Here is a 27,657-nt window from a genome sequence, read left to right on the forward strand (position 1 = left end):
AGCTACACTTGGAATTCCTTTGTTCAGGTGGGCTGTTTTAGGGCTGAGACATTGATCTCCTTCCTCGTGGACCTTTGGGCCTTGTGATGTCTTGGTGATGGGTGTCTATTTATCACCGATCGAAAAAGTCAATGATCGGTCCAATAAGCATCAATTCTACATTACAACAGTGACTACACTTCAAAAGGTACTTCATAGCCTGTAGTGCGCTTTGAGACATCCGAAGGTTATGAAAAGTGCATTATAAATGCAAGTATTTTTTTCAACCACCATCACCAAAAACGAATTAACTGGCCATTCATCTCTTATTGTTTGTGGTTTCTGATACAGGCTGACTGCCAAGTGTGTCTACATCACAACAATGATTGCATTTCAAAAACAATTAGTTGATTAATGACAGATTCAGCATATCCTCAGATCATGAGTAGGTGCGATGAAAATAATAAGTTTTTATTTATTTTCTCATTACGTTTGATCAAATAATACTGAAACTCTAAGAAACCAAACTATGTGTATAGTTAGACATAAATGCAATTCACGCAATGTGAAAACATAGGTAGAAGTTAACGTCTGTGCTCAAAGTAAAAATAGAAAATGTTAAATAACAGTTGAGTCAGAATATTAATGTCTTTCAGCAATCGATAAATGAACAAACTCAGACTAAACTATGAATGCACTGTCACCTACAGTTGCTGCCTATTTGTAATGAGTGCTCCAGGTGCTTGTTGCAGGTGAAGCTCAAATATAGCTAGAACTTAGCAGGAATGTTCTGTCTCACAATCACCTGAAATTGAGATGCTGGAGAGAACAAGGATCATCCCTCCTTCTTGCTGGTTTATTTTGATGCTCTTTAAACCTCGATAGGATCTGAGCCTCAATTATCCTTTTAAACTTCGAGGCTGGCTGCATGCCATGAAAATAACATGTTGCAATATGCATAGTGTTCCTTATTAAGTGATGTATTTTGGAAGTACTTTGGGGCAGCATGGCAGCACAGTGCTAGCACTGCTGCATCACAGCACCAGGGACCCAGGTTCAATCACGGCCTTGGGTGACTGTGTGGAGTTTGTTTGTTCTCCCTGTGTCTGCGTGGGTTTCCTCTGGGTGCTTGTTTCCTCCCACAGACCAAAAATGTGCAGGTTAGGTGGATCGGCGATAATAAAATGTCCCCGATTGTCCAGGGATGTGCAGGTTAGATCAGTTCCGACTCGATGGGCTGAGTGTTCTTCTTCTGCACACAAGGGATTCTATTCTATGATAATTAATAGAGACATGAGATCTGTGCTGTTCTGTACAGCAGCCAATTTCATAACAGCAGAGTTCTATACCAAATTAAGAACTGCAAAAATGCAATTTTATTCAGAACAACAGAAGTGTTGTTTTACAGTACAAGATAGTTCTTTAATTCTAGTTTATAATATAATGCCTGTAATGGAATTAGCATGCTGTACTTTCACCTCTCCGACCCGAGTTTGAATCCAGCTTATTCTACTAAGAGCAAAATCTGATCTTTGCTCGTTGAATGTTTCCAATGAGTCTTGGCATTCCAAACCTAAACTCTATTTGACTATTTGCCACAGTACCACAGCACAGAATCTCTCATAAATAAATGTGAAACGTGACTTCCGGTGACGGGGATGTGCTGAGAAGTTGCACATCAGGTGGCTCTCCTCCTACAAACCCCAAAAATAGGCGCTTCTTCCCAAAATAGCCTGTTAAAACAGGTGAAAAAAAAAGTAGTATTATACCCTAGTATTATTGTAATACTACAAGAGAGGATGCCGAAGAACAGTAACTCCAGAGGCTGTAAGGAGAGGAGAAATATGCGGTCAACATGGCAGACGCAGGAGGTAACGAAGCGCCGACCACACCAGAGCGAGAAGGATCTGCAAGCCGCATAAGGGGCTCCCCCCTGACCAGAGGGTGGATGGAAGATGTTCCTTTCCAGGGAATTAAGAGATCACAGGGAAGAGACAAAGACAAATATCCAGGCTGCAGTCAGGGTGGCGGTCATGGAGGCTATGGCAACGATGCAGGTGGTCCTAGACAAAGCAGAGAGGCAACTGGAGGCCCAGGGGAACACCATAAAAGAATTAGAAAAGGACCAGAGCAACCGGATCGCTGTCCTGGAGATGGAAATGGCGAGGCTGGTCGTGACGCAGGGAAGTCTGAAAGGGAAATCAGGGAACCAGGAGAACCAAAACTTAAGAATAGTGGGGCTGCCGGAAGTGATAGAAGGCACAGACACCACAGACTATGTGGCCCAGATGCTGGAAAACCTTGTGGGAAGGGACAGCTTCTCCAACCCGCCAAAAATAGACAGAGCCCACAGGTTGCTCCAGCCAAAACCCAGGGCTAGAGAGCAGCCAAGGGTGATAATCGCCAAAATGCACCTGTACCAAGACCAGGAAAGAATCTTGCGCTGGGCCAGGCAGACAAGGACCTGTAACTGGGAAGGACACCAGATTTACCAAGTAATTGGGGCAGACCTGGCCAAGTGCCGGGCAGAGTTCAACAGTGCGACGGTTGCAGTGTACAAACGCCAAGTCAAATTTGGGATGCTGTACTGAAATGAAAAATGAAAATCGCTTATTGTCACAAGTAGGCTTCAAATGAAGTTACTGTGAAAAGCCCCTAGTTGCCACATTCCGGCGCCTGTTCTGGGAGGCTGTTACTCGGCTCCAGGACAAGGAGCTTTTCTTCACAGCCCTTACAGACACGGGCAAATTTGTCCTGGAGAATGGGCTGAGAAAACAGCAGCAGACACAGCGGTGAACAGGATCACCCGAAAGGACTTTAATCAGCCTGAGAAACACTTTGTGCGGACTGCATTGCCTCGCTGAGAATACACGAACTAAAGAGTAAGAAGGAAGCGATGAGGGCAGCGGAGCACTAGAGGGGGTGAGGAAAATAGATAGTGGGTAAAGGGTAGATACACAGCCGATCCCAGGATGGGGCCACCACACTAGCGGGAAAGCTAGCGCCAGGGGGTACGAGTCAGAGGGGGGGGGGTCGCGGCACGTCTCCCACAGGGGAGAAATCGCCTGGCAACAGGGTGGGGGGGGGGGGGGGGAGAGAGAGAGACGACAGTTAGAGGAGTAAACGGCTGGGGAGCAAGGGGGGGCAGTAACAGGATGGGAGGGGAGAGACAAAAGGTGGGAAAGAATCATAGGGACAAGGGCAGTATGGGCATTAGGCTGGCTACAATAGGCCTCATGTGGTGACTTGGAACACAAAGGCACCATAAAAAGCCACTTTGGAGGGTCCCCAAACAAAGGGAAACTCCGAAGCGCAGGGGCCCGCGGGGCCTTGTGATGAGAACGGTGACCGCGGCCATTTTGTATGGTCCACAAAAAAGGGATCCCCAGAGTGCAGGGGCGCATCTGCAAGTTAAGCATGGTTGATCTCGCAGGAGGGGGATTCAAAAAAAACCCACCAGGATAGTCACCTGGAATGTCAGGGGCCTCGTAGAATCATAGAATTACAGTGCAGAAGGAGGCTATTCGGCCCAACGAGTCAGCACTGGCCCATGGAAAGAGCACCTTACTTAAGCTCACGCCTCCACCCTATCCCCATAACCCAGTAACCCCACCTAACGTTTTGGACTCTAAGGGGAAATTTAGCATGGCCAAACCACCTAACCCACACATCTTTGGACTGTGGGAGGAATCCGGAGCACCCGGAGGAAACCCACGCAGACATGGGGAGAAAGTGCAAACTCCACACAGACAGTGACCCGAGGCAGGAATTGAACCCGGGTCCTGGAGCTGTGAGGCAGCAGTGCTAACCACTGTGCTGTGCCACCGCGCCGACTTAGCAGACAAGTGAAAAGATCCAAAGTCTTTGCCCACCTGAGAAATATGAAAGCTGACATAGTTTTCCTCCAAGAGGTACACCCGAGGGAGAGGGACCGAGGAAGGGTTGGGCGGGTCAGACCTACCTTTACTGCTATGGGACGAGAGCCAGGAGGGTAGCGATACTGTTAAATAAGAGAACGATGTTTACTGTGACGAGGACGGTTACGGACCCATGGGGACGGTATGTCATGGCCAGCGGTGTCCTGGACGGGGCATCAGTGGTCCTGGTGAATGTGTATGCACCCAACTGGATGACATGGGAGTTTATAAAGAAGACCATGGCGGAAATGCCCAATGTCATCACACGGACTTATCATTTTTTTTTGGGGGGGGGAAAGAGACAGACAGGTCGAACCCCAAAACAGAGAGCACCTCTAATATGGCGAAACGGCATATTTATGTAGCAGATGGGGGCAGTGCACCCATGGTGGTTCACCCACCCAGAGAAGAAGGGTACATAACATATACACCCGGATTGACTTCTTTGTAGTGGGGAAATCGGTACTTCCAGGGATAGTAAGAGTGGAATACTCAACGATAGTGATCTGCGACCACACTCCACATTACATGGATGCGAAGCTGGAGGTTGGACATGGTCCTTCTGGCCGACAAGGCTTCCTGCAAGAAAATGTCACTAACAACCTGCAAGAAAATATCACTAACAACCGGAACGGGGAGGTCTCACCCTCCATTCTCTGAGAGGCGTTAAAGGCTGTGATCAGGATGGGAATTATTGCTTACAAAGCATGAAGAGGGCAGCTGGGCGACAACTAGTTGACTCCATACTAGAAGTAGACCGGCGATACTCCGAGGCACCGATTGTAGAGCTCCTGGCGGAGAGGAAGAAGCTACAAATGGACTTTGTCCTGCTCTCCACGAGGAAAGGAGTGCACCAATTCCGCCAGGCATGGGGGACCCTGTACAAGTATGGAGACAAAGCCAAGTGCCTGGCGGCTCACCAGCTGAGAAAGCTGGCAGCCACGAGGGAAATAGCCCAGGTCAGAGAGAGCAGAGGCAAATTAGTAGTGGAGCCAGTAAAGTTCAACGAGGCACTTGAAGCCTTCTACCGGGGGCTGCACACCTCCGTGCCCCCAACAGGGGACTTGGGAATGAAACAGTTCCTCGATGGATTGGACATACCAGTTGTTGGGAGGATAGGAAACAGGGGCTGGAAGCACCACTAGAACTGGAGAAGTCGTGGAGAGCATTATCTCTATGCAGGCGGGGAAGGCGCCGGGATCAGGCAGATTCCCGGCGGACTTCTACAAAATATTTACGGCAACACTGGTGGTGGCAGAAGACCAGTCGGGCTTAGTCAAGGGGAGACAGCTAACATCGAACATCAGGTGCCTACTGAAAGTGATAATGACTCCACCTGGGGAGAGAACACCAGAGGTGATCATCTCCCTGGATGCAGAAAAGGCATTCGACAGAGTTGAATGGACATAAGCAAACCGCTTGGAATGGAGTTCACCCCCGGGTGAAACTCCTGTATATCGTTCCCATAGCAAGCGTTCAGACGAATACCTCCAGTTCTACTTCCAGCCGCACAGAGGCACAAGGACGGGATGCCTGCTGACTCTGCTGCAGTTCGCCCTTGCGATCGAACCACAAGCGATTGCATTCAAAGCGGCAAAGACCTGGTAGGGGATCCGAAGAGGAGACAGAGAACACAGAGTCTCGCTCTATGCGGATGACCTGCTCCTCTATGTCGCAGACCCACAAAGCAGCATGGAGGGAATCATGGCACTCTTGGAAGCGTTTGAAACGTTGTCGCACTACAAACTCAACTTGAGCAAAAGTGAGGTCTTCCTGATGAACCCGCAAGGTGGAGGGGCAGAGCTGGAGGGAAAGCCATTTAAACAGGCCCAAAACAAATTCCACTACCTGGGGATCCAAACTGCTCATATCTGTACACAGATCCACAAGTGGAACCTGACCAGCCTGGTGGAGGAAGTTAAAATGGACCTGGCGGGGAGGGCGCAATCAAGATGAACGTACTGCCCAGGTTCATCTTCCTGTTCAGATCCATACTGATATATATCCCCAGGGCCTTTCCAACCCGGTGGAAAAATTAATCATGTCGTTTTTGTTTGGGGGCGGGGGGCAGAATCCAAGGATCCCCACAAAATGTCCTGCAAAGATCGAGAAGCATGGGGAGCCTAGCCCTCCCAAACCTGCAATATTGCCACTGGACAGCAACAGCATAAAGAGTAGGGATGGATAAAGGAACAGGAGACCGAATGGGTAAGAATGGAGGAGCACTCTTGCACGGCGACGTCCCTCCGGGACCTGGTCACGGCAGCGCTCCCATCCCCACTGGCTAGACACTCAACGAGCCCAGTGATGGTAGCCACACTCTGGTCGTAGAATCAACAATGACAGCACTTTGGTCTAATCGAGATGTCCATTAAGGCCCCATCTGCAACGACCACAAGTTTGCACCAGCCAAAATGGATGCCATCTTCAAAAGGTGGAGAAAGGACAGGAGGGACGTTGACAGTAACTGACAACACTAGAGGAACTGACAGAGGTTCCAAATGACCGGGGGAAACAAATTAAGATCTATTCAAATCAGAAACGTCTTACATAGGGAAACAAAGATATACCCACAACCACAGCAACAAGCGCTAGAGGACCCACTGGACACGGACATACCAGGGAGGGGAAACTGCGGTGACCTGTATAGGCGACTACTGGGAAGGCACGTACACCACTGGGCGAGACAAGGGAAAAATGGGAGGATCTAGGGTTTAAAATCGTGTGGGGCTCTGGCGCGAAGCACTGCACAGGGTCAACTCAACTTCCACATGTGCGAGGCTAAGCCGAACATAGAACATACAGTGCAGAAGGAGGCCATTCACCCCATTGAGTCTGCACCGACCCACTTAAGCCCTCACTTCCACCCTATCCCCCGAACCCAATAATCCCTTCTAACCTTTTTGGATCGAAGGGGAATTTAGCATGGCCAATCTATCTAAACTGCACGTCTTTGGACTGTGGAAGGAAACCGGAGCACCCGGAGGAAACCCACGCAGACATGGGGAGAACACCCAGACTCCGCAAAGACAGAAATGCAGCTGAAAGTAGTACACAGAGCTAATATAATCAGAACCCAAATGAGTAGGCTCGGAGGTGGAAGACAAATGTGAACGGTGCCAAGGAGGTCGGCTAACCACGCCCACAAGTTCTGGCCATGTTCCAGGCTTGTCTGGTTCTGGACAGCCTTCTTTGAGGTGATGTCCAAGGTTGTGGGGATGAGGGTGGAGCCATGCCCGAGAGTGGCAGTCTTTGGGGTTTCAGAACTCTTTATGGCAGGGAGGAACGAGACCCTTGCCTTTGCCTCCCTATTTGCCTGCCAGAGAATCCTGCTTGGCTGGTGATCAGCAGCACCACCCACAGCTGCGGACTGGCTAACTGACCTATCGGAATTTCTCCAAATGAAGTAAATCAAATTTGCCATCCAGGGGCCGGAAGAGGGCTTCCATAAAACATGGGAGCCATTCGCTAATTTGTTCCAAGACTTGTTTGTAGTGTCAGGTTTGATGGCTATTTTCTGAAGTTCAAACTCTCTCTCTTTTTCCCTGATCTGTACCTCCCTTTCTCTTTCTTGTTGTTCTGCTAAGGCTATTCGTTCTTTTTCTCTCATTTCGTATTCAAGCTGCTTTAATTCTTTTTCATGTTCATATTGTTTAATCTGTAACTGAAGTTTTGCCATTTCTAATGAGTCAGCTACCGCCGTAAGTACCTCTTCTTTTCGTATGCTGTCAGGTAACGTTAACTGCAATGTTTTTGCCAAATCAAAAAACCTTTTTTAAGTCTCTATTCCTAAGGTACTGCGTGTGACCTTCCCCACCCCCTGAAGAGCCATTGTCCACAACACACTCCCTACTTAAACTGGAATACCACACCTGGAAAGCAACCATAAATATGTTCACCCCTCACTGTCTTTAAGTTCACTAAGCCAACCCAATCACAAAAGATAGACTTTTATCTCAGATGAGCCCCCAACTTATTATGGTCCAGGGTTTAGAGAACACCAAAGTATATCATGGAGTTCACCTGACCCACAACGTTTAATAGATTTTGGTTATGGAGAGCACAAGGGCCCACTTTACAGGTGTGATGCAACAGAGATCTAAAGTATTTTTAAACAAAACAATGTTTATTCTATGAATCCAGTTAACATTTTATAAACACACAGTAAACATCTTATCAACTACCAGTACTGATAGCCCCCCAAAGATACAGTACTCTATAGGTAACCCGTAGTAACTTTCCTAACAACATCCATAAGTCAAAGATCCCTTTTAACAAAGACAGTAGGTTTGCATTCCTTACAGAAACAGGGATTACTTTGAAATCATCAAGTGATCTGGAGATATTCTTTAACATGCAGAGAGAGACCAAAATACACCTCCTTGGTTTGAATGCAGCTCTGCAACTGGAAACGAAACGAGCCAAAAACAGCTTCCAGCTCAAAACAAAAGTAAAAAGCAGAGCCAGAGCCCAGCTCCACCCACACACTCACACCACTGCAGACACTTGAGAAGACAAACATTTCTTAAAGTGACATTCCCATGACAGTAGCCAACAGCCAATATCCAGGGGGAGGGGCTTCCACAGACACAAACAAGAGGGGGGGGGGGGGGTAAGAGAGAAGGGAGGGAACAAAGAAACACAGAACCCAACCATACTTAATACTAGTATACGTAGCACTATGCTCCCCCAACAGGGCCAGGTTGGAAGACCAACGAGCAAAGAAGGCATGCCAGATCACAGAAAGGGGAGGGGTATCTGAACGGTAGGAGAATGTCAGGAGTAGGGGACCTAGCCAAAACTAGGCACTTGCTGAGAAATATAAATTGTAAGTGATGTTTATAGATTTAGTGAGTGGTAACTGATGTATATAGTTTCTATGTTCACATTTATATTTGTTTTGTATTAAAAAAAAACTCATAAAAACATTAAAAAATAGAATAGGGAGGTACATACGCTGATCACACCCTCTGAGGCTCCGCCGCCTCCACCAGGGTTTGTAAATACAGGCAGCCGAATAGGAGCAACTTACCATGATGTAATATATGTGTCGCTGTACGACGCTACTATGTATGTTAATGAAAAACCAATAAAGAAAACATGCTATATAATAAAAAGGGAAGGGGTGTAAGGGGAGTTGAGTTTTGGAGGCTAACTCTACTGTGGGGCTTTTGCAAATTGTAATTGGTTTGTACAGATTTGTTTATTTTTATTAAATCATTAAAAAAATGTGTAACTGGCAACTTCAGAATAGGTAGTGTAGGAATGAAAAACATTTATGGGGTTAAGTGGATTAAACCATATTATTGGGGAAGAATAGACGTATCTTTAGTTTGCATGTGATACCTTGATGCTGTAACTAGAAATCAAAAATGGAAAACTGTGTCAGTTCCCATAAATGACATCTTTACTAGAATGGAATCCACAATTTCAATGTTTTTCAGTTGTAGCATGCAAGGGAATTAGATTGAAGAACTGAGACAGAAAATGAAATTGAGATAGACACATAGACTATTAACTGAGTGCAGAGGAAGTTGCTACAATCTCAATAGAGATTCCCCAGTTTTGTCAAAGATCTTTGAAACTTTCAATCAGAATTTTAAGTATTTTTTTCATCCAGGGTATATTTTGTGATTGTTTATTCCACTTGTTGCAAACCAATGAAGTCTATTCAACAAGTCTGAATCAGCAACCATAAACTCGATCTTAGTCTCGAAACCATTAACATTTAATATGTAAATGATGTTATAATGGCCCAGCAAATGCAGTTTGGATTTTATACCAGTTTGTCCTTAACTGATCAAGTTCTGTACGTTCCCCCCAAAGTTTTGAATTATGTATTAATGGTAGCTTTATATCAATATTATAAGGCTCTGCTCATGCAGTGAATAAAGAAAAACTATAAAGCAAAATGAATATCAATGAAGTACGGCAACAATTAGAGACTCAATAGCATGCACGCACAGATCATATTGCACACCGCAGGTTCATTTACATTGCCAGACAAAAACCTGTTTGCAACTCACCTGTACTCTTCATGAGTAAAGCATTCATGCAAATCCTGCGCAGAGAATCTGGTAACAGAAATATTTGTCTGCAAGGAATAAATAAACTATCTGAATAAAATTTCCTATAGCAACAAAAGTTAAACAGGCAAAATAGAAAACAAAACAGAAACATGAGTAATCGCCAAGATATATTTTCTTACGCAAATAGGGATCAAGTAACTAATTTGTTATGCATCAACCTTTATTCTATTATTCAATGCAAAAAAAGTAAATAACAAAGTGAAGAAAGGTTTAAACATTCTATTTTCCCAAAAGCTATTTTAATACCTCTTCATTATTTAGAAAGATGTGCAGAGTTTCCGTGAGCTTCTGAAAGTCTTGAGCGTTGCTGTCAGACGACAAAATTCTGAAACAACAATCACAAACAGATTAGGTGAAGTCTAAGACCAGAATATTAAACAACCAACCCTCAAACAAAATTACCTCCATGGCAAAATATAAACACGTCAAACAGTACTGAATGGATAACACCATCTAAAATTACTAGGAAATTCCATGCAGTCAAAAAAGTTGCCAGATTTAAACTGTATTTTTATAATTCTGAACATTTTGCTTGAATCTGCCCTAAGAGTAGGTACATACAGCACATAAAGAAACTATTAAATTAATCACTGATATTGGCTGTTTGAAAAGCCAGCCACTTACTCTCATTTTCCTTTCTCTTCACCATACTCTTAAATTTTTGATTTATTTTTATATGGATTTGCTTCCACTAATATTACCCCACATTTCAACAGTTCTCTCCATGTAAAAATACTCCTTTAATTCATTTGGTGATAATCTTAAATTTATGTTGCTGAAGGTTGGAATAATCTTTCATGGGATGTGGGTATCGCTGGCTAGGCCATTCCTGAGGGCATTGCTGTGGATCTGGAATCATATGTAGGCCAGGCCAAGTAAAGACTATAAATTTCCTTCCCTAAAAGATGTTAGTGAATCAGATAGATTTTTACGACAATCAACACTGCCTCCCCTAATAATCTCATCAAAATCCTTCCTAATTCTGAACATTTCCAATAGATATCTCTGGACTACTTCAATAATACACTTTAATCTCAATTTAAGAAGGACATTTCCCATGATTACCATTTTGTGAGAATAGAAATGCAAAGTGATTCATTTTGGAAGGTCGAATTTGAATGCTGAATACAGCGTTAAAGGCAGGATTCTTGGAAGTGTGGAGGAACAGAGGGATCTTGGGGTCCACGTACATAGATCCCTCAAAGTTGCCACCAGGTTGATAGGGTTGTCAAGAAAACGTATGGTGTATTGGCTGTCATTAACAGGGGGGGTTGAGTTTAAGAGCCGGGAGGTTTTGCTTCAGCTTTATAAAACCCTGGTTAGACCACACTTTGTAATATTGTGTCCAGTTCTGGTCGCCTCATTATAGGAAGTGATGTGGATGCTTTGGAGAAAGTATTGAGGAGATTTACCAGGATGCTGCTGGACTGGAGGGCATGTCTTATGAAGAAAGGTTGAGGGAGCTAAGGCTTTTCTCACTGGAGCGAAGGAAGAGAGGTGAGTTGATAGAGGTGTACAAGGTGATGAGAGGCATGGATAGAGTGGATAGCCAGAGACTTTGCCCCAGGGTGGAAATGGCTGTCACAAGGGGGCATAATTTTAAGGTGATTGGAGGAAGGTATAGGGGAGATGTCAGAGGTAGGTTCTTTACACAGAGTGGTGGGTGCGTAGAATGCACTGCCAGCAGAGGTGGTGGAGTCTGAGTCATTAGGGACTTTTAAGCGTTTCTTGGACAGGCACATGGGCAGCAGTAGATTGATCTAAGATTACGATAAATGGTCGGCACAACATCGTGGGCCGAAGGGCCTGTACTGTGCTGTACTGTTCTATGTTCTAGAACAAGAACTTTCAGACTTTTCAAGAGAATTAGGACTAGAAATTGTATAGCCCAATTTTTGGGCACTGGGGTCACAATTCGTCACCTGCCCATGCAGATCGAAGTGGGCAGCACAGAAATGTGAACCCAGCTCTGTAAGGCTCTCCTGAGTTCTGTAGAGGAGATGACTGTCTGCATCAGGGGCCAGTTGTGACGGAGCTTGCAGCGTTGCAAACTCAATGAGGACAATGGCATCTTCTTCCCGAATGGCGTTTCTCAACTCCCAGTTCACCATCATCCTTAAATTTGGCATGAGCAGTAAACTGCTGATGATGTGACCATGGATCTCTTGCTTACCACCCTCACCACATCCATTTCTTGATCTGACACTCCGTTACCAGTTCAGATATCGGCAGTGCACATTAGAGTACTCAATTATTTTTTTCCAATTAAGGGGAAATTTAGTGTGGCCAATCGACCTACCCTGCACATCTTTGGGTTGTGGGGGGTGAGACCCACGCAGACAAGGGGAGAATGCGCAAACTCCACATGGTCAGTGACCCAGGGCCAGGATCGACCCCGGGTCATCAGTGCCATAGGCAGCAGTGCTAACCACTGCACCACCATGTCGCTGTGCAGTGCACATACTTGAAGATGAACATAAATTTGAGTTCCGTATGGAAAGCGAGGACCGTGCAGGCAGGCTGGGGGTAAAGAATTATTTAGTTACCAGTGCATCAGAGAATGAAGTCACAAATGAGTTTCACTGCAGAGGACTCAGATGGGGATCTCGGAGTTTATCCACCAAGGTGTTGGGTACATTGACTGGTCTGGCAGACAGCCACCAATCATCGTCAATGACTATGGAGGAGTCTGGTTTCAATTTGTCATATGGCATGGCACTTCTCCTCAATCACACTGCAGACCCAAAGGCAATACCACTGCTGCCGCCTGTTGTAGCCTGTGTCATGTGAGAGTACCTTTAAGAAATGGGTGTTTATTACTGCAGTGATGTCAGAGAGTGGGTGAAGCTGGGCTGTCTGTCAGCTTTTTACTTTCGTTTTAGGCGGTTTGCTGCAGGGTGTGTTTTAGTTTTGTTTTCAGAGCTGGATAGCTGCAGTCACAGCCAGAAGGGGTATTAGTCTCTCGCTCTGTAATCTAAAGAATGTAAATCGATCCTTTGGTGATTTAAAATTAATAACTGCTCTCAGTAGTGACTTTAACCTGATGTGCTTCTGTTAAAAGTTCTTTTTTTTTTTTTAAAGTCTTATGGATGTTAAAAGGACAGCTTAAGGATTACTTAGTGTTGTATTCTTTGGGGGTTGTATTTGAATTGATGGTTGCTAAGATGTTCACTGTATATTTTAAAAAGGATAACTTGAGTTCATAGAATAAACATTGTTTTGCTTTAAAAAAATACTTTTCCATTCTGCTGTTCCACTGTAGAGTGGGCCGTGTGCTCCCCATACCACAATCTAGTAAAAGTTGTGGGTCAGGTGAACTCTATGATACACTTTGGGGTTCTCAAAACCCTGGCCCATAACACCTGTGTGTGGCCAGATCACCTACTCCTCTGCCCCCACCCTATGAAGGTTAGAAACACTATCTGGTAAATCCAGGTACTCGGCACACCACCTCCATAAACACCCCAGAGCTGTTCCAGAGACTTTGCAATTGAAAAACTTGCAAAAATTACTTTAACTGCAATGTGGGAGTCTAGCCCTTTAAATAATATTACTATTATATTGTACTATCAGGGCATCTTGCAGCTTCAAATTTGTAATTTGCTAAGTGAACAATGAAACAGCTGCCTGCACGTGTTGGCCAAATTTGGAATCCTGGTGCAGATCAGGTGGTTGGGATGTATGCCATCAGGATAGAGTTGATTCAAGGCTTTTCAGTGTGTGTAGGGGAGGCCTTGTGTGCACCCTTTTCTTTCAGCAATACCGCAAGGGCAATGAAGGAGTGGCCACTGGTGCAGGCCACAAAGATGAAGCATTGCTATGTGAACAATGTTCCTTCTAAAGTTGCATGGATGTGCAGTCAGCTGCAATCAGAAATGTGCTTCTCTTGAAATGAACACATCACAGCAAACAGAAGTTAGAGGAAACATTTATGCAAGGCAATTTCACTCACACCCAAAGTAAGGATGTTTTAGTAGTTCAGATTTGTGGCCACTAGGATTTTTATTGAGAATTCGTAAATCTATTTCTCCCTTACAGCAGCCAAAGGACATTTTCCCCTATAGCCTGAGCTGAATTTACGAATCAGAGGTGTTAAAACGTCAGTCTAAACCACCATACCATTTAATCACCCCAGGATGCTGGATCTCATTCGGATCTCTTATTTTTAAATTTTATTTGAGAAACAAACCATATATTCATGTTTTTGTACTGGCAACCGTTTAATGCAGATTTTGGAATGCTGGCATCTGTGACACATTGTGTTAAATTAAAGGTGCTATGTGAATGCAGGTTATTCTGAGCCAGATCCCTCATCACTGTGACAGATCTGAACACCAACTAAAAACTTGAGGTAAAAAAAAACATTGAAATATGTGACCTTAATGTTAAAACTGGAGAAGTTAGAAATGTAATAGGTTTTAAGAACGTTTTTGAGCAAAACGTTTCTTGGCATGAAGAGGGAGCATCATACTGCTCTCCCAGGATATGCTGAACAGCAGCATTGAATGCAGCCAGTAGATTAAACAGAAGCCATGCCATGGAGACTAAAAAAAAAAACTTAGAAAGCCTTTTGTGATGTTGCGCCTCTTTAAAATGTGACTGTGTGATAACGTTCAAACTTTCTTGAAAACTATATCACGGTCTATAATTAGAGCTTAGTTTGATTTGATTTAATTCAATTTAATCAAATAGCTGATGTTGTGGCCAGCAGTGAGATATACAGAGATTAGTGTAGAATACCGATGTGTGTTTCATTGTAAGGAAGAACTTGATAATTCTAATGACAAAAATCCCATGCGAGTTCTCAAGGTTTTCTGTGGGAAGTAAATACCTCTGGTAATGAATAATGAGCATGTTGGCTGTACTAAATAAATATATTCAGTTCAATTCTGGAAATTTGAGAAGTGGAAATTAGATCTACACTGCAGTATCCTTAAGAATTAGATAACATGCTATTAAAGATATTACTGAAGATCTACCACATAAATTCCAACCGTTTCCTGTTGCTGTTTTGCACAATCTCAGTAATAGCCACAGGTACAAACAAAGTTTCCACAAACAGATAATTAAGAAACCTTTCTTTGATTGGCAGTTGAATGAGATAAATTATGCCCTTAAATGATTATGAGACTATTTAGTCATCATCATAAATTGAAATTTCTTCTTCTTCTGCAGTACATTCTTGAGTGGGTTGGTGTTACTGTGGGATGACAGCTGAATCATTTAATAGAATTTTGGCTATTTGAAGGAAGCATGTATCATTTTATGATTGAGCCAAAGAGTTGGACAAAGTTCCCTTGTTCTTGAACAAAGTCTGAACTGCCTGATTCTGGTCATTTTTTCAAAAAAACATAACAGGGGGGATGATGGGAGGGAAATGTCGGTACATGACAGCCAATGCTTTATACCAGCATCCTATTTTGGTCTTTGTTAAGTATTCGTTAACTAAGTATTAGTTAATTCACAACTACTGCTCCGGGTTTAATTAAAATAATACTAGATTGGCTAGAAGAATTTGGAATCTAATCTTGTACAGTGTTTTAAATGTAATAGGCAGAGAGTTTTTTTTGTCAACCATGGTAACTAGACTACACACAAGATTCAATCAAGACTTAAATTTCAGAACTTCAGTTAAGGAAATACAAAATTGGACAGCAAAAACCAGCTGGTTTGTCATGACTGTCCCACCTCAGCATGGAAATTCACTTACAACCTCTAAAGGCAATCTAGCAAACTTCAGGATATCATAGTGACTCAGACATAATCGCAATGACCCATCTGCCTTTTATTAACAGAGAGATTCTCAACTCTCGTCCCCATTTAAATGTTTTAACTGAATCTGTAGAGATCGACTGTACCAGCAACTTATTCCAGAATTCAATGACTCTGCGAAAAGAACCATCCAGCATAAGGCTTATTTCTATGCTTTTGCCACTTCTAGTCATGTCCTCCGTAGCTCTCGAGTTTACCTAGCTCAAATATCCTATAATTCTTATTTTGAAGTCCACTATTCCAAACCTGTTTTACACAAGTCATACTTTGCAGTTGCTTTCCACCTGAAAAAAAGTTCAGTTTATCTTATTTGTCTCTACTACCTATATTGGGCACTTAGAAATTATTTTCTAAACAATAAGTTTCAGATTTTAACTGTCCTTTGCGTCAGGTGAAACAGGATACCAATGTTTACAATATCATGAAAAAGTATTTTGGATTTTGATGGACCAAATACAAATTGCTGAAATATCTCCATGTGGGGTACTAGTTTTAAACTGAATACCTTTCCTAATGTTCAGTAAGAAGTCTTACAACACCAGGTTAAAGTCCAACAGGTTTGTTTCGATGTCACTAGCTTTCGGAGCGCTGCTCCTTCCTCAGGTGAATGAAGAGATATGTTCCAGAAACATATATATATATATAGACAGATTCAAAGATGCCAGACAATGCTTGGAATACGAGCATTAGCAGGTGATTAAATCTTTACAGATCCAGAGATGGGGTAACCCCAGGTTAAAGAGGTGTGAATTGTGTCAAGCCAGGACAGTTGGTAGGATTTTGCAGGCCAGATGGTGGGGGATGAATGTAATGTGACATGAATCCCAGGTCCCGGTTGAGGCCGCACTCATGTGTGCCGAACTTGGCTATAAGTTTATGCTCGGCAATTCTGCGTTGTCGTGCGTCCTAAAGGCCACCTTGGAGAACGCTTACCCGGACTTTAACCTGGTGCTGTAAGACTTCTTACTGTGCTCACCCCAGTCCAATGCCGGCATCTCCACATCAAGATATAATTGGTAATCCAGCATCATCTTCAGTCTTAAGTAGCAAGAAGTGATGTAAAGTACTCATTGAAACCGTGGTCATATCCTGAGATTCTACCTGAATTTGCCCTGTGGATTTCCTGCAGTCCTTAATTACCCTTTGATTCCTAACATAGCTTGAAATGACCACAGAACCATAGATTCCCGACAGTGCAGAAGGAGGCCATTCGGCGTCTGCACCGGCCCTCTGAAAGAACACCCTACCTAGGCCTATTCCTGCAACCCCACCTAACCTGCACATCTTTTGACAGTAGGAGGAAACAGCATTACCCGGAGGAAATCCACACAGTCACAGAGAGAATGTGTAAACTCCACACAGTCACCCAGGGTAGGAATTGAACCCGAGTCCCTGGATGATTAATGGACATGGCTCTTTAAGGCAAGCAGCCCGCATCTTTAACTCAACCCGAAGAATCCAGAAGTTGCAGGAGAGATCACTCTGTTAGTCTGCGCTGGCTTAAACAGAAGCTCCAGACTTGCCGGCACCAGAGAGAGATGAGGTAGGACTCGGTTTGATTGATTGGGTGGTGGCCAATTAATTGGCCCAAAAGACCTACTCTACGTGGTAACATGTGGTGATTGGATCTTATCCCAGTGCAATGCTTTTCAGAGCCCCAAGGAGTTTCAGTTTGATCCTGGCAGCACAAAGAAAGGCCCTGCTACTCTCTCTCTAGAAACCTCTGAGGACAGTATTACTGAAACTACAGGATCCTGAACAAATCTATCAACAAAAAAAATTTACAGGCTGCAAACCAAAGACCGAGAGAGCGAGAGAGGGGAGAGAGTGAAAAAGAGAGAGAGAGAGCGAGAAAGAGGGAGATAGGAGAGAGAGAGAGAGAGAGAGAGAGAAAAGACAGGAGGGGAGAGAGAGAATGCATATTTCATTATAGCTTTTGTTATAAATAAACAGTATTTACATTTACAAACCTGTTGACTGTAATTATTGGGCAGCCAAGGGCAAAAGACTTCAGGTATTTTATAAGAATCATTGGTTAATTTAGTTGTGCTGTGACTCTGGGGTACGCGGGGCTGAAATTGACCGTGCACTAGCCCAGGATGTCGTAACAGCGGATTCATCTGGTAGATTTGTTACTATCTCAGCATTGGCATGAACCCATTTAAAATAAACAGGTTAACACATGCATGTAACAGTAGACAGGTGTGTTAAACATTCACTCACTAACATCACAATAGTAATTTTTAGGTTTGCAAGCCATTGACAAATAATTCACAAAAATATTGACTTTGTAGTCTAGTATTGATTGTATCGTGAGTGTATATCATCCTATCTGAAAAAGCCAAACATCAATCTGATCAATGACTCACCTTCTATGGACATGCCATTATGAAAAATGCCTGGTGAGTAGTCTACTTGTTACTTAGATATCAGCAGTGAGAAGCATTCAATCCACTGGAACAGTGAACTTAAAACATTGCACATTTTTATCAAATGTTCTGTTTATAGAGTATGAATATCACTGCATATATTTAAAAAAGGAAGTCAGTAAATTTCATTAAGGATGCGAAAAATATACAGTCCACAGTGGAGTAGAGTACATTGTGGCAGAAATTGGTCTTTAAGGTACCACTGCTTAAAAAAAAGTTTAATTGACTTTTCCATTACGAGTTTCCATCAAAAATAACAAAGAACAAAGAAAGTACAGCACAGGAACAGGCCCTTCGGCCATCCAAGCCTGCGTCGACTATGCTGCCCGTCTAAACTAAAATCTTCTACACTTCCAGGGTCCGTATCCCTCTATTCCCATCCTATTCATGAATTTGTTAAGATGCCCCTTAAACATCACTATCGTCCCTGCTTCCACCACCTCCTCCTGCAGCGAGTTCCAGTCACCCACTACCCTGTGTGTAAAAAAACTTGTCTCATACATCTCCTCTAATCCTTGCCCCTCGCACCTTAAACATATGCCCCCAGTAATTGACCCCTCTACCCTGGGAAAAAGTCTCTGACTATCCATTCTGTCTATGCCCCTCATAATATTGCAGACCTCTATCAGGTCGCCCCTCAACCTCCGTCATTCCAGTGAGAACAAACCGAGTTTATTCAACCTCTCCTCGTAGCTAATGCCCTCCATACCAGGCAACATTCTGGTAAATCTCTTCTGCACCCTCTCTAAAGCCTCCACATCCTTCTGGGAGTGTGGCGACCAGAATTGAACACTATACTCCAAGTGTGGCCTAACTAAGGTTCTATACAGCTGCAAGATGACTTGCCAATTTTTATCCTCAATGCCCTGGCCAATGAAGGCAAGCATGCCGTATGCCTTCTTGACTACCTTCTCCACCTGTGTTGCCCCTTTCAGTGACCTGTGGACCTGTACACCTAGATCTCTCTGACTGTCAATACTCTTGAGGGTTCTACCATTCACTGTATATTCCCTACCTATATTAGACCTTCCAAAATGCTTACCTCACATTTGTCCGGATTAAACTCCATCTGCCATCTCTCCGCTCAAGTCTCCAAACGGTCTAAATCCTGCTGTATCCTCTGACAGTCCTCATCGCTATCCGCAACTCCACCTACGTGCGTCTGCAAACTTACTAATCAGACCAGTTACATTTTCCTCCAAATCATTTATATACACTACGAACAGCAAAGGTCCCAGCACTGAACCCTGCGGAACACCACTAGTCACAGCCCTCCAATCAGAAGAGCACCCTTCCATTGCTACTCTCTGCCTTCAATGACCTACCCAGTTCTGTATCCATTTTGCCAGCTCACCTCTGACCCCATGTGACTTCACCTTTTGTACCAGTCTGCCATGAGGGACCTTGTCAAAGGCCTTACTGAAGTCCATATAGACAACATCCACTGCCCTACCTGCATCAACCATCTTTGTGACCTCCAAGAAAAACTCTGTCAAGTTAGTGAAACACGACCCCCCCTTCACAAAACGATGCTGCCTCTCGCTAATACGTCCACTTGCTTCCAAATGGGAGTAGATCCTGTCTCGAAGAATTCTCTCCAGTAATTTCCCTACCACTGATTTAAGGCTCACCGGCCTGTAGTTCCCTGGATTATCCTTGCTACCCTTCTTAAACAAAGGAACAACATTGGCTATTCTCCAGTCCTCCGGGACATCACCTGAAGACAGTGAGGATCCAAAGATTTCTGTCAAGGCCTCAGCAATTTCCTCTCTTGTCTCCTTCAGTTGATACATCTTTTTGAAAAAATGTATGACTATCAGGTTATAATTTGTGCTCTGTTATACCTGACTTTATGATGTATTTATCTTCACTCATTTAAATGTAGTACAAATTAAACACTCACTTAACCAGGTTATCCTATAATACAGTAGTAACAACTGAAAGGCTGGAAAGCTTTAACAGGTTACGCAGCATTTGTAGCCAGAAAAGCTTTTGAGGCTGCATCTATCATCAGCACTAGACTGGTTAGAGCTCAAATGGAACAGCAGCAAGTAAAGGGGGACAGGAACATTTTTAAAAGAGTTTTGTGATTGCATGAGGAACAGGCGATGAATTACAAGAGGCGAGAGATGAATCATAGAATTACTTCAATTATTATGCACACATCCAGCAGATGCTGAACACAAAGTCGCAGTTGACAATATTAGTGGACAAACTTGAAGTGCAAACCCATATAAAATAAATAGGCTGACATCTAGATAAATCTGGGCGGCATAGTGGCGCAGTGGTTAGCACTGCTGCCTCATGGCGCTGAGGACCCAGGTTTGATCCCGGCCCCGGATCACTGTCTGTGTAGAGTTTGCACATTCTTCCCTTGTTTGTGTGGGTTTCACCCCCACAACCCAAAGATGTGCAGGGTAGGTCGATTGGCCACACTAAATTTACCCTTAATTTGAAATATGAATTGGGTGCTTTAAATTAAAACAAAATCTAGATAAATCTAGCACCATTAATTGCACTAACAGTAATTTCTGTTTGCAAGTTCCTGAACAGTATAAAATGAAACCCGTTGCACTTTAATTGAAAAACAATTTTCAAAAATAGTGATTCTGCATTCGAGTTTTCAAATTTAATGTATAGTATAGTACACACACTACTTGTATCACAGGCAATGTATCACCCTGACTGAAAAATACAAAAGGTACCCTGAATAGTGGTTCATTTTCTTCAAACGTCCCATTAATAAAAAAGATGATTATATTACAAAACTAATAATGGCATAAAGCAAAAGGAATTAATATGGAGAGAAAATGGAGAAACAAAATGTGCGTCCAGAGGATGTGTGTGAATGGTTACAGCAACCATAGCATACAAGGCTACGGACCAATTAGAATAATTGAATAGATAGATGCTTGATGGCCGGCAAGGACACGATGGCTGCCGTGCCTCTTTCTGTGCTGTAAAACTCTTATGACTCCATAATAACTTGCATTGAGCTTCTTTAAAACAATGTGGGAAGCTAAGGATACCAGGGGCGAGATTCTCCACTCCCGCGCCGGTTGGGAGAATCGCCTGGGCCGCCATAATTTCCCAGGACGCCGTTCCGACGCCCTCCCGCGATTCTCCCAAGCGGCGGGAACGGCCCGGTCGAGTTTCACGGGCCGCAGGCCGGAGAATCGCCGGAGACACCCAAAATGGCGATTCTCCGGCACCCCCGCTATTCTCAGGCCCGGATGGGCCGAGCGGCCAGGCCAAAACGGCGGGTTCCCCTGGGGGGGGGGGGGGGGGGGGGCGCGAGGGGGGTACCTCAAATGTGGGGTGGCCCGCGATCGGTGCCACCGATCGTCGGGCCGTCCTCTCTGAAGGAGGACCTCCTTCCTTCCGCGGCCCCGCAAGAACCGTCCCCCATCTTCTTGCGGGGCGGACTTCGAGAGGACGGCAACCACGCATGCGCAGATGACGCCCGTTATGCGGCGCCGGCCGCGTCATCTATGAGGCGTCGCCTTTACGCGGGCGACAAGGCCTAGCGCGTGTAGATGACGCGGCCCCGATCCTGGCCCATTGTCAGGGCCTGAATCGGTCAGGATCGGGGCCGTTTCACGCCGTCGTGAACCTCGACGGCGTTCACGACGGCGCGGGAGTGGAGAATCCCGCCCCAGGTACTAGTTGAGGAGATTATTAGGATGTCTTGGAGGGAAGTCCCTTTCGAATGTTGAAGAACAAAAAAACATGCATGCACTCTTTCAGCAAGGGTTGAAAGATAATGACCTAGAACTTGAAACCTGGCAATTATCTCAGACAAAAAAAGCATACATTTATATAACATTTTTCATAATCATCAACATCTCAGGATAATAAAGAATGTTTATTAGAACTTTTTCATAGTAATCACACAAATCAGGACAAAAGAATGCAAAAAATTAGAAGCCAATATAAAAGTAAAAGAAACACACAATACACAATTAATTTAAGTACTAAAACTAACTTAAACCCCCTAACAACTGACGGTGACCAATGCCGTAAAAAAGGAAATAAATGGTTGCTATCTTAGACAGAACCTCTCCATCGACCCCGAAAGTGAATTTGACTTCCTCCAAGTATAGGAATGACATTAAGTCATCCAACCAAGCAGAGGCACTGGGCAGGAATGGGAGACTTCCAACCAAGCGATATTCGCCTCCGGGCTATCAGCGAGGCAAAAGCGACAACATCCGCCTCTACTGCAGACTGAATCACCGGAGAATCCGACACCCCAAATATGGCCACCAGCAATCATGGGTCTAAATCCACATGGTGCATCTCCAACATGGTATCAAAGAATGAAGCAAAGAAGCCTGCATGTTTTGGGCAGAGCTAGAAAATGTGTGTGGCTTGCTGGGTTAAGAGAACAGTGTTCACACCTATTCTCAATATTTGGGAAAAACCCCTGCTGCCTCATGGCGTCGAGGTCCCTGGTTCGATCACGGCTCTGGGTCACTGTCCGTGTGGAATTTGCACGTTCTCCCCGCGTCTGCGTGGGTCTCACCCCCACAACCAAAAGATGTGCAGGCTAGGTGGATTGGCCACGCTAAATTGCCCCTTAATTGGAAAAAATTAATTGGGTACTCGAAATTTATTAAAAAAATAAAAAATATTTGGGAAAAACCCACTCATCCTTGCCCTACTCAAGTGCGTCCTGTGTAACACCTTAAACTAAATTAGATTCAACTAAGCACATGAGGACGTGGAGTTGACCCTGTAAGGGCCTCACTCCAAACCTCACCAGTAATACTAGGGCCCAATTAACCTTCCTATTTCATCCTCACACTGTTTGACGGAGCAGACTCAGATGAGACAATATGGCCGTATAAGTCAGAAATAGACCCCTCGCCAGGCTGAGCCAGGGAAAGAATCCTCTTCATCAAGGAAGATGGTTGCGCTAAAGGAAAGGAAGGAAAAATCCACGGCAAGTCACAAACTTGAAAATACCAAAAAAGGCTGGAGTTGGGCAGCTGGAATTTATCAGCTTACTCCTTAAAACTAGGAAACCACCCCAAAATACACACGACCCTTCCCTTCCCAAGATTTAAATGTTGGGTCCAAACCAGAAGGTAGGAAATGGTAATTTTTGCAAATAGAGGCTAGAGAAGACAGGGAAAGGAGCTTAAAATGCTATCTAACGGTTTCCAAAATTCTGAGAGAGACCACTACTGGGTTTGAAGAAAATCTAGCGGGGTAAAAGAGCAATGGTGCAGTGACTATGGCAAGGAGAGTAGAAGTAGTGCAAGAGCGAACCTCCATTTGTCCCCAAATAGAATCCGGGTCACTGATCCACAACAGAACTTTTTTTTGAATGTTAGTGGCCTTGTAATAAAACAAATTGGGGAGGGACGAGCACCCCAACTGTCTATCTTTTTGGACATACTGAGATGATCTTGAAAGCCCCCGGCAATTCTCCATGCTCGACAGACCGAGTCCCGCCGGCGTCGTTTACCTATGGTCCTACCCAGCGGAACCTCGCCGTTCTGGCTGCGGGGACTGACTTGGCGGGGGGGGCTGGAGGAGCCGACTCCAGGGGGGGCTTCCGAGTGGCCAGGCCCGCGACTGGCGGGCGGGCTCATTCCGGGGGGGTGCCTATGTTACTCCGCGCGGGGCCCCTGTAGGGCTCCGCCATATTGCCAGCGGGCCGGCCCGAGACGGCCGTGGCACGCTCATGTGGGGACCCGCGCTGGCAGTGGTTCGCGCATGCGCAGACCCGCATCGGCCATGGCGCGCCGGAGCAACAGACAGCACTCGGCGCCGTTCTAGCCCCCTCGGAAGGGGTGAATGCCTGGGCCTGGAGGCCCATTGACACCGGCGTCAACTCCTGGCCGGGATTTCAGACAATCCTGGCCATAGTTACAAAGAGGTCAAAGCTGCCAACTAAATATTCAAGGGTATGTGACTTTTCATAAGCACTGACAGGAAGGAAAGGGTGGTGGGATAGCTTTGTTAATGCATGATGGAATAAGTATGATAGCAAGAAATGATCTTGAATCGGAAGATGCAGAATCCATATGGGTGGAGGTAAGAAATAACAAGGGAAAGAAGACTCTGGTGGGAATACTTTATAGGCCCCCTATCAGTAGCTATACTGAGAACAGAGATAATGAAGGCATATAAAAAAAGCAGTCCATTAATCATGGGTGACTTTGGATTGGGAAAATCAAATAGGCAGTGGTAGCCATGAGGAAGAATTCATAGAGTGCATTTGGGACAGTTTCCTAGAACAATATGTTGGGGATCAGGCTATTTTAGATCTGGTAACGTCTAATGAGGCAGGTTTATTAAACAATCTCAAAGTAAAAGATCCCCTCGGAACAGTGACCATAACATATTAGAACACAGCATTCAGTTTGAGAGTGAGAACTTGGGTCAGAAACAACTGTGCTAAACTTAAATAGGTGTAATTACAAAGGAACAAGGGTAGTTGGTTGGAGTGGACTGGGAAAGTGGTTTCGCAAAAAAAGATAGCTGATCAGCAATGGCAGGCGTTTATGAAAATAGTTCATGACTCACAACAAAGATATATCCCAGTGAAGGGGGATAATTCTTGGAAAAATAAAATCAACCCTAGTTAACCAAAGGAATTAAGGATAGTACTAAACTGAAACAAAAAAATATACAATGTGGCAAAGATTAATGGTACGCCAGAGGATGGGGAAAGTCTTAAAAAACAACAAAAGATGAACAAAAAATAAAAAGATAAACTAGGGTAAACTAGCAAGTAATATAAAAACAGACAGCAAGAGCTTCTTTAAATATATTAAAAGGAAGAGAGAGGCCAATGTGAACATAGGCCCCTTAGAGAATGAGACTGGGGAAATAACAATGGGGAACCAGTAAATGGCAGAGTTAAATAAATACTTTGCGTCAGTCTTCATGGTGGAAGACACCAACAACATTCTAAAGATCTAAATGATCAAGTGTCAAAGGGTGGCGCGGGGGGGGGGAGAGAATGAATGCAATAATCACTAGAGAAAAAGGGAAACAAATGGGGCTGAAAGCCAATAAGGCTCTTGGACCTGATGAGTTGCATCTTTGGACATTAAAGGCAGTAGCCACAGAGATAAGAACAAAGAAATGTACAGCACAGGAACAGGCCCTTCGGCCCTCCAAGCCCGTGCCGATCATGCTGCCCGACTAAACTACAATCTTCTACACTTCCTGGGTCTGTACAGAGGGTATATAGGGTATCCCTCTATTCCCATCCTATTGATGTATTTGTCAAGATGCCCCTTAAATGTCACTATCGTCCCTGCTTCCACCACCTCCTCCGGCAGCGAGTTCCAGGCACCCATTACCCTTTGTGCAAAAAACTTGCCTCGTACATCTACTCTAAACCTTGCCCATCGCACCTTAAACCTATGCCCCCTAGTAATAGTGGATGCGCTTTTGTAATCTTTCAAGAATCCTTAAATTTTGGAAACGTCCTAGAGGGTCAGAAACCTAGGTTCACCAGTGACATTACCACAATGCCACTTTCTCCCCCATTATTAGAATAATCAAGTCTAGAGATTTTTAAAAAGGCATATTGAAGGTTTCAGCTACCGATAAGCTGGGAATGATGTTACAGAGGTAGACAATAGGCAGCTTTAATGATGGTTAGGGTATGTGGTAATAAGTTCAATGAGGTCAAATATAACAGTAAGGTTACAATCATTCTGGCTCAGTGTCAAGACAGTTGCCAGCGAAAGGGATAAAGTTGATGGCGAGGAAAAGGAGTTTGTGATGGGGACTGAATACAATGGCTTTCCTAATTATTGTTTTCCCAATTATTAATTGGAAGAAATTTCTCCTCATCCAATATTGGATTCTGATAAGTGGTCTGATAATTTAGAGATGGAGGGAGGGGCAGAGCTGTGTTTCATCGGCGTACCTATACAAACTGGTGCCGTGTTTTCAGATGATATCCAGAAGGGCAGCACGTAGGTGAGAAATAGGAGGGAGCCAAGGATAAACCCTTGGGGGATACCAGAGGTAAAAGTGGGGAGTGAGAACTGAAAGCACTGCAATTGAAACTCTAGCCATGAAAGGGTAGATGAGGATGGAATCAAACAAGAGCAGCCCCACCTAGGTGGACTGGAGAGACGTTGGTATAGAATTTTGTGGTCAACCTTGTCAAAGGCTGCAGACTGGTCAAGGATCACAAGGAGGAAGAGTTCACCTTTGTCACAATCAACGAGGATGTAATTTATGACTTTGACAAGAGCAGTTTCAGTTTTATGACAATAATGAATGGTTGGAGGAATTCAAAAAAGGAGTTCTGAGGAAGATGGGACACATTCATCAGGGGCTTTTCACAGTAACTTCATTGAAGCCTACATGTGACAATAAGCGATTATTATTATTATTACATACTTCAGCAGAAACGGAGGTTTGAGACGGGCAACTCAGCCTGCAAAAGGTTATGAATTTTTTTAAAGAAGGGTAATGATGGCAGATTTGAAGGAGAGGTGGGCAGAACTGAGGCGAGGGAATGATTGATAACGTTAGTTTACATGGGGTCTAGAAAGAAACGTTGGCTGGTCAGTAGTTTAGTAGGAGATGGGATAAGAGAGCAAGAGCTGGGTCTCATCAAGAGATGATTGTGGTGATATGCATCACTGTAAATACACAAGGGGTTAATGTACATACACTACACCTAGCTAGGCACCAGAGACATCATGACATACAGACATTCAACCAATAGGTCAGTAAGATAGGACACGACCAATGGGCAGTCAAGACACACACACAGGTGACAGTACCACAAGGGGGCTACCCATATACAGGGACACAGCACACATGATCTTTCTCTTTCCAGTGGAGACACTTAGTGAGTACAGACACAGCGTTGATTGAAACACATCACACCCACCACGTGGAATGTAGCAGACTGGTTAGTTAGTCTGAGTAGCTATAGCAGGATTAACAGGAGAGTCGAATCCAAGTAGGAGAATTGTTAATAGTTTAATAAATGTGTTAAAGCTATCTCCAAGTCTGAACATTCCTTTGTCAGAGTGCACATCAAGGAAGCAGCTTATGCTACATCAAGAGCATAACAAAACAATGTGGGGACTGGAGAAAAATATAGAAATTTGGGGTTAGGGCAAGGAAGAACCTTAGTTGAAGCTAAGCCCAGTGGGCTAGAGGGAGGCAGCTGTGCGTCGGTATTTCCTTATACTCAAAGAGATGAGATATTTAGTGGTCACATTCCATATACCTGTGTACCTATCTTTACTTCAATGACTCAAAACCGTTTTGAGTAAAAGCGTTGGATGTGTGAAGTAGTATGATGGGAGTATTACATAGTCCCTTTGATCAATCAGAAGCACAGACCACCATTCTCCAATCATTCATGCAAGATTAGATTAGTTGTTTCTGTAAAACGAGCAGGTCTTGATAAGATGAATGTTGCTGCTCATATGTTTTAATATATATTTTTATTCAACTTTTCCCATTTTTACAAAT

At 44.2% G+C, this 27,657-nt stretch overlaps 1 protein-coding gene across 5 annotated transcripts in view; it reads right to left on the bottom strand.

Moving 5' to 3' along the window:
• swt1 (SWT1 RNA endoribonuclease homolog) overlaps window positions 1-27,657 on the bottom strand; it is a 276,175-nt gene that overhangs the window by 21,259 nt on the left and 227,259 nt on the right. For 4 of the 5 annotated variants that reach the window (XM_072511255.1, XM_072511258.1, XM_072511257.1 and 1 more), the window contains 2 exons: window positions 10,232-10,310; window positions 9,923-9,990 (listed from right to left, as the gene is read on the bottom strand). In XM_072511255.1, the coding sequence (XP_072367356.1) occupies window positions 9,923-9,990; window positions 10,232-10,310 (147 nt within the window). Of the gene's footprint in view, window positions 1-677; window positions 1,253-9,922; window positions 9,991-10,231; window positions 10,311-27,657 lie in introns of those variants that run through there. The other variant, XM_072511256.1, reaches the window with a different exon arrangement.

This window comes from Scyliorhinus torazame, chromosome 7 (assembly GCF_047496885.1).
Source record: "Scyliorhinus torazame isolate Kashiwa2021f chromosome 7, sScyTor2.1, whole genome shotgun sequence".
NCBI lineage: Eukaryota > Metazoa > Chordata > Chondrichthyes > Carcharhiniformes > Scyliorhinidae > Scyliorhinus > Scyliorhinus torazame.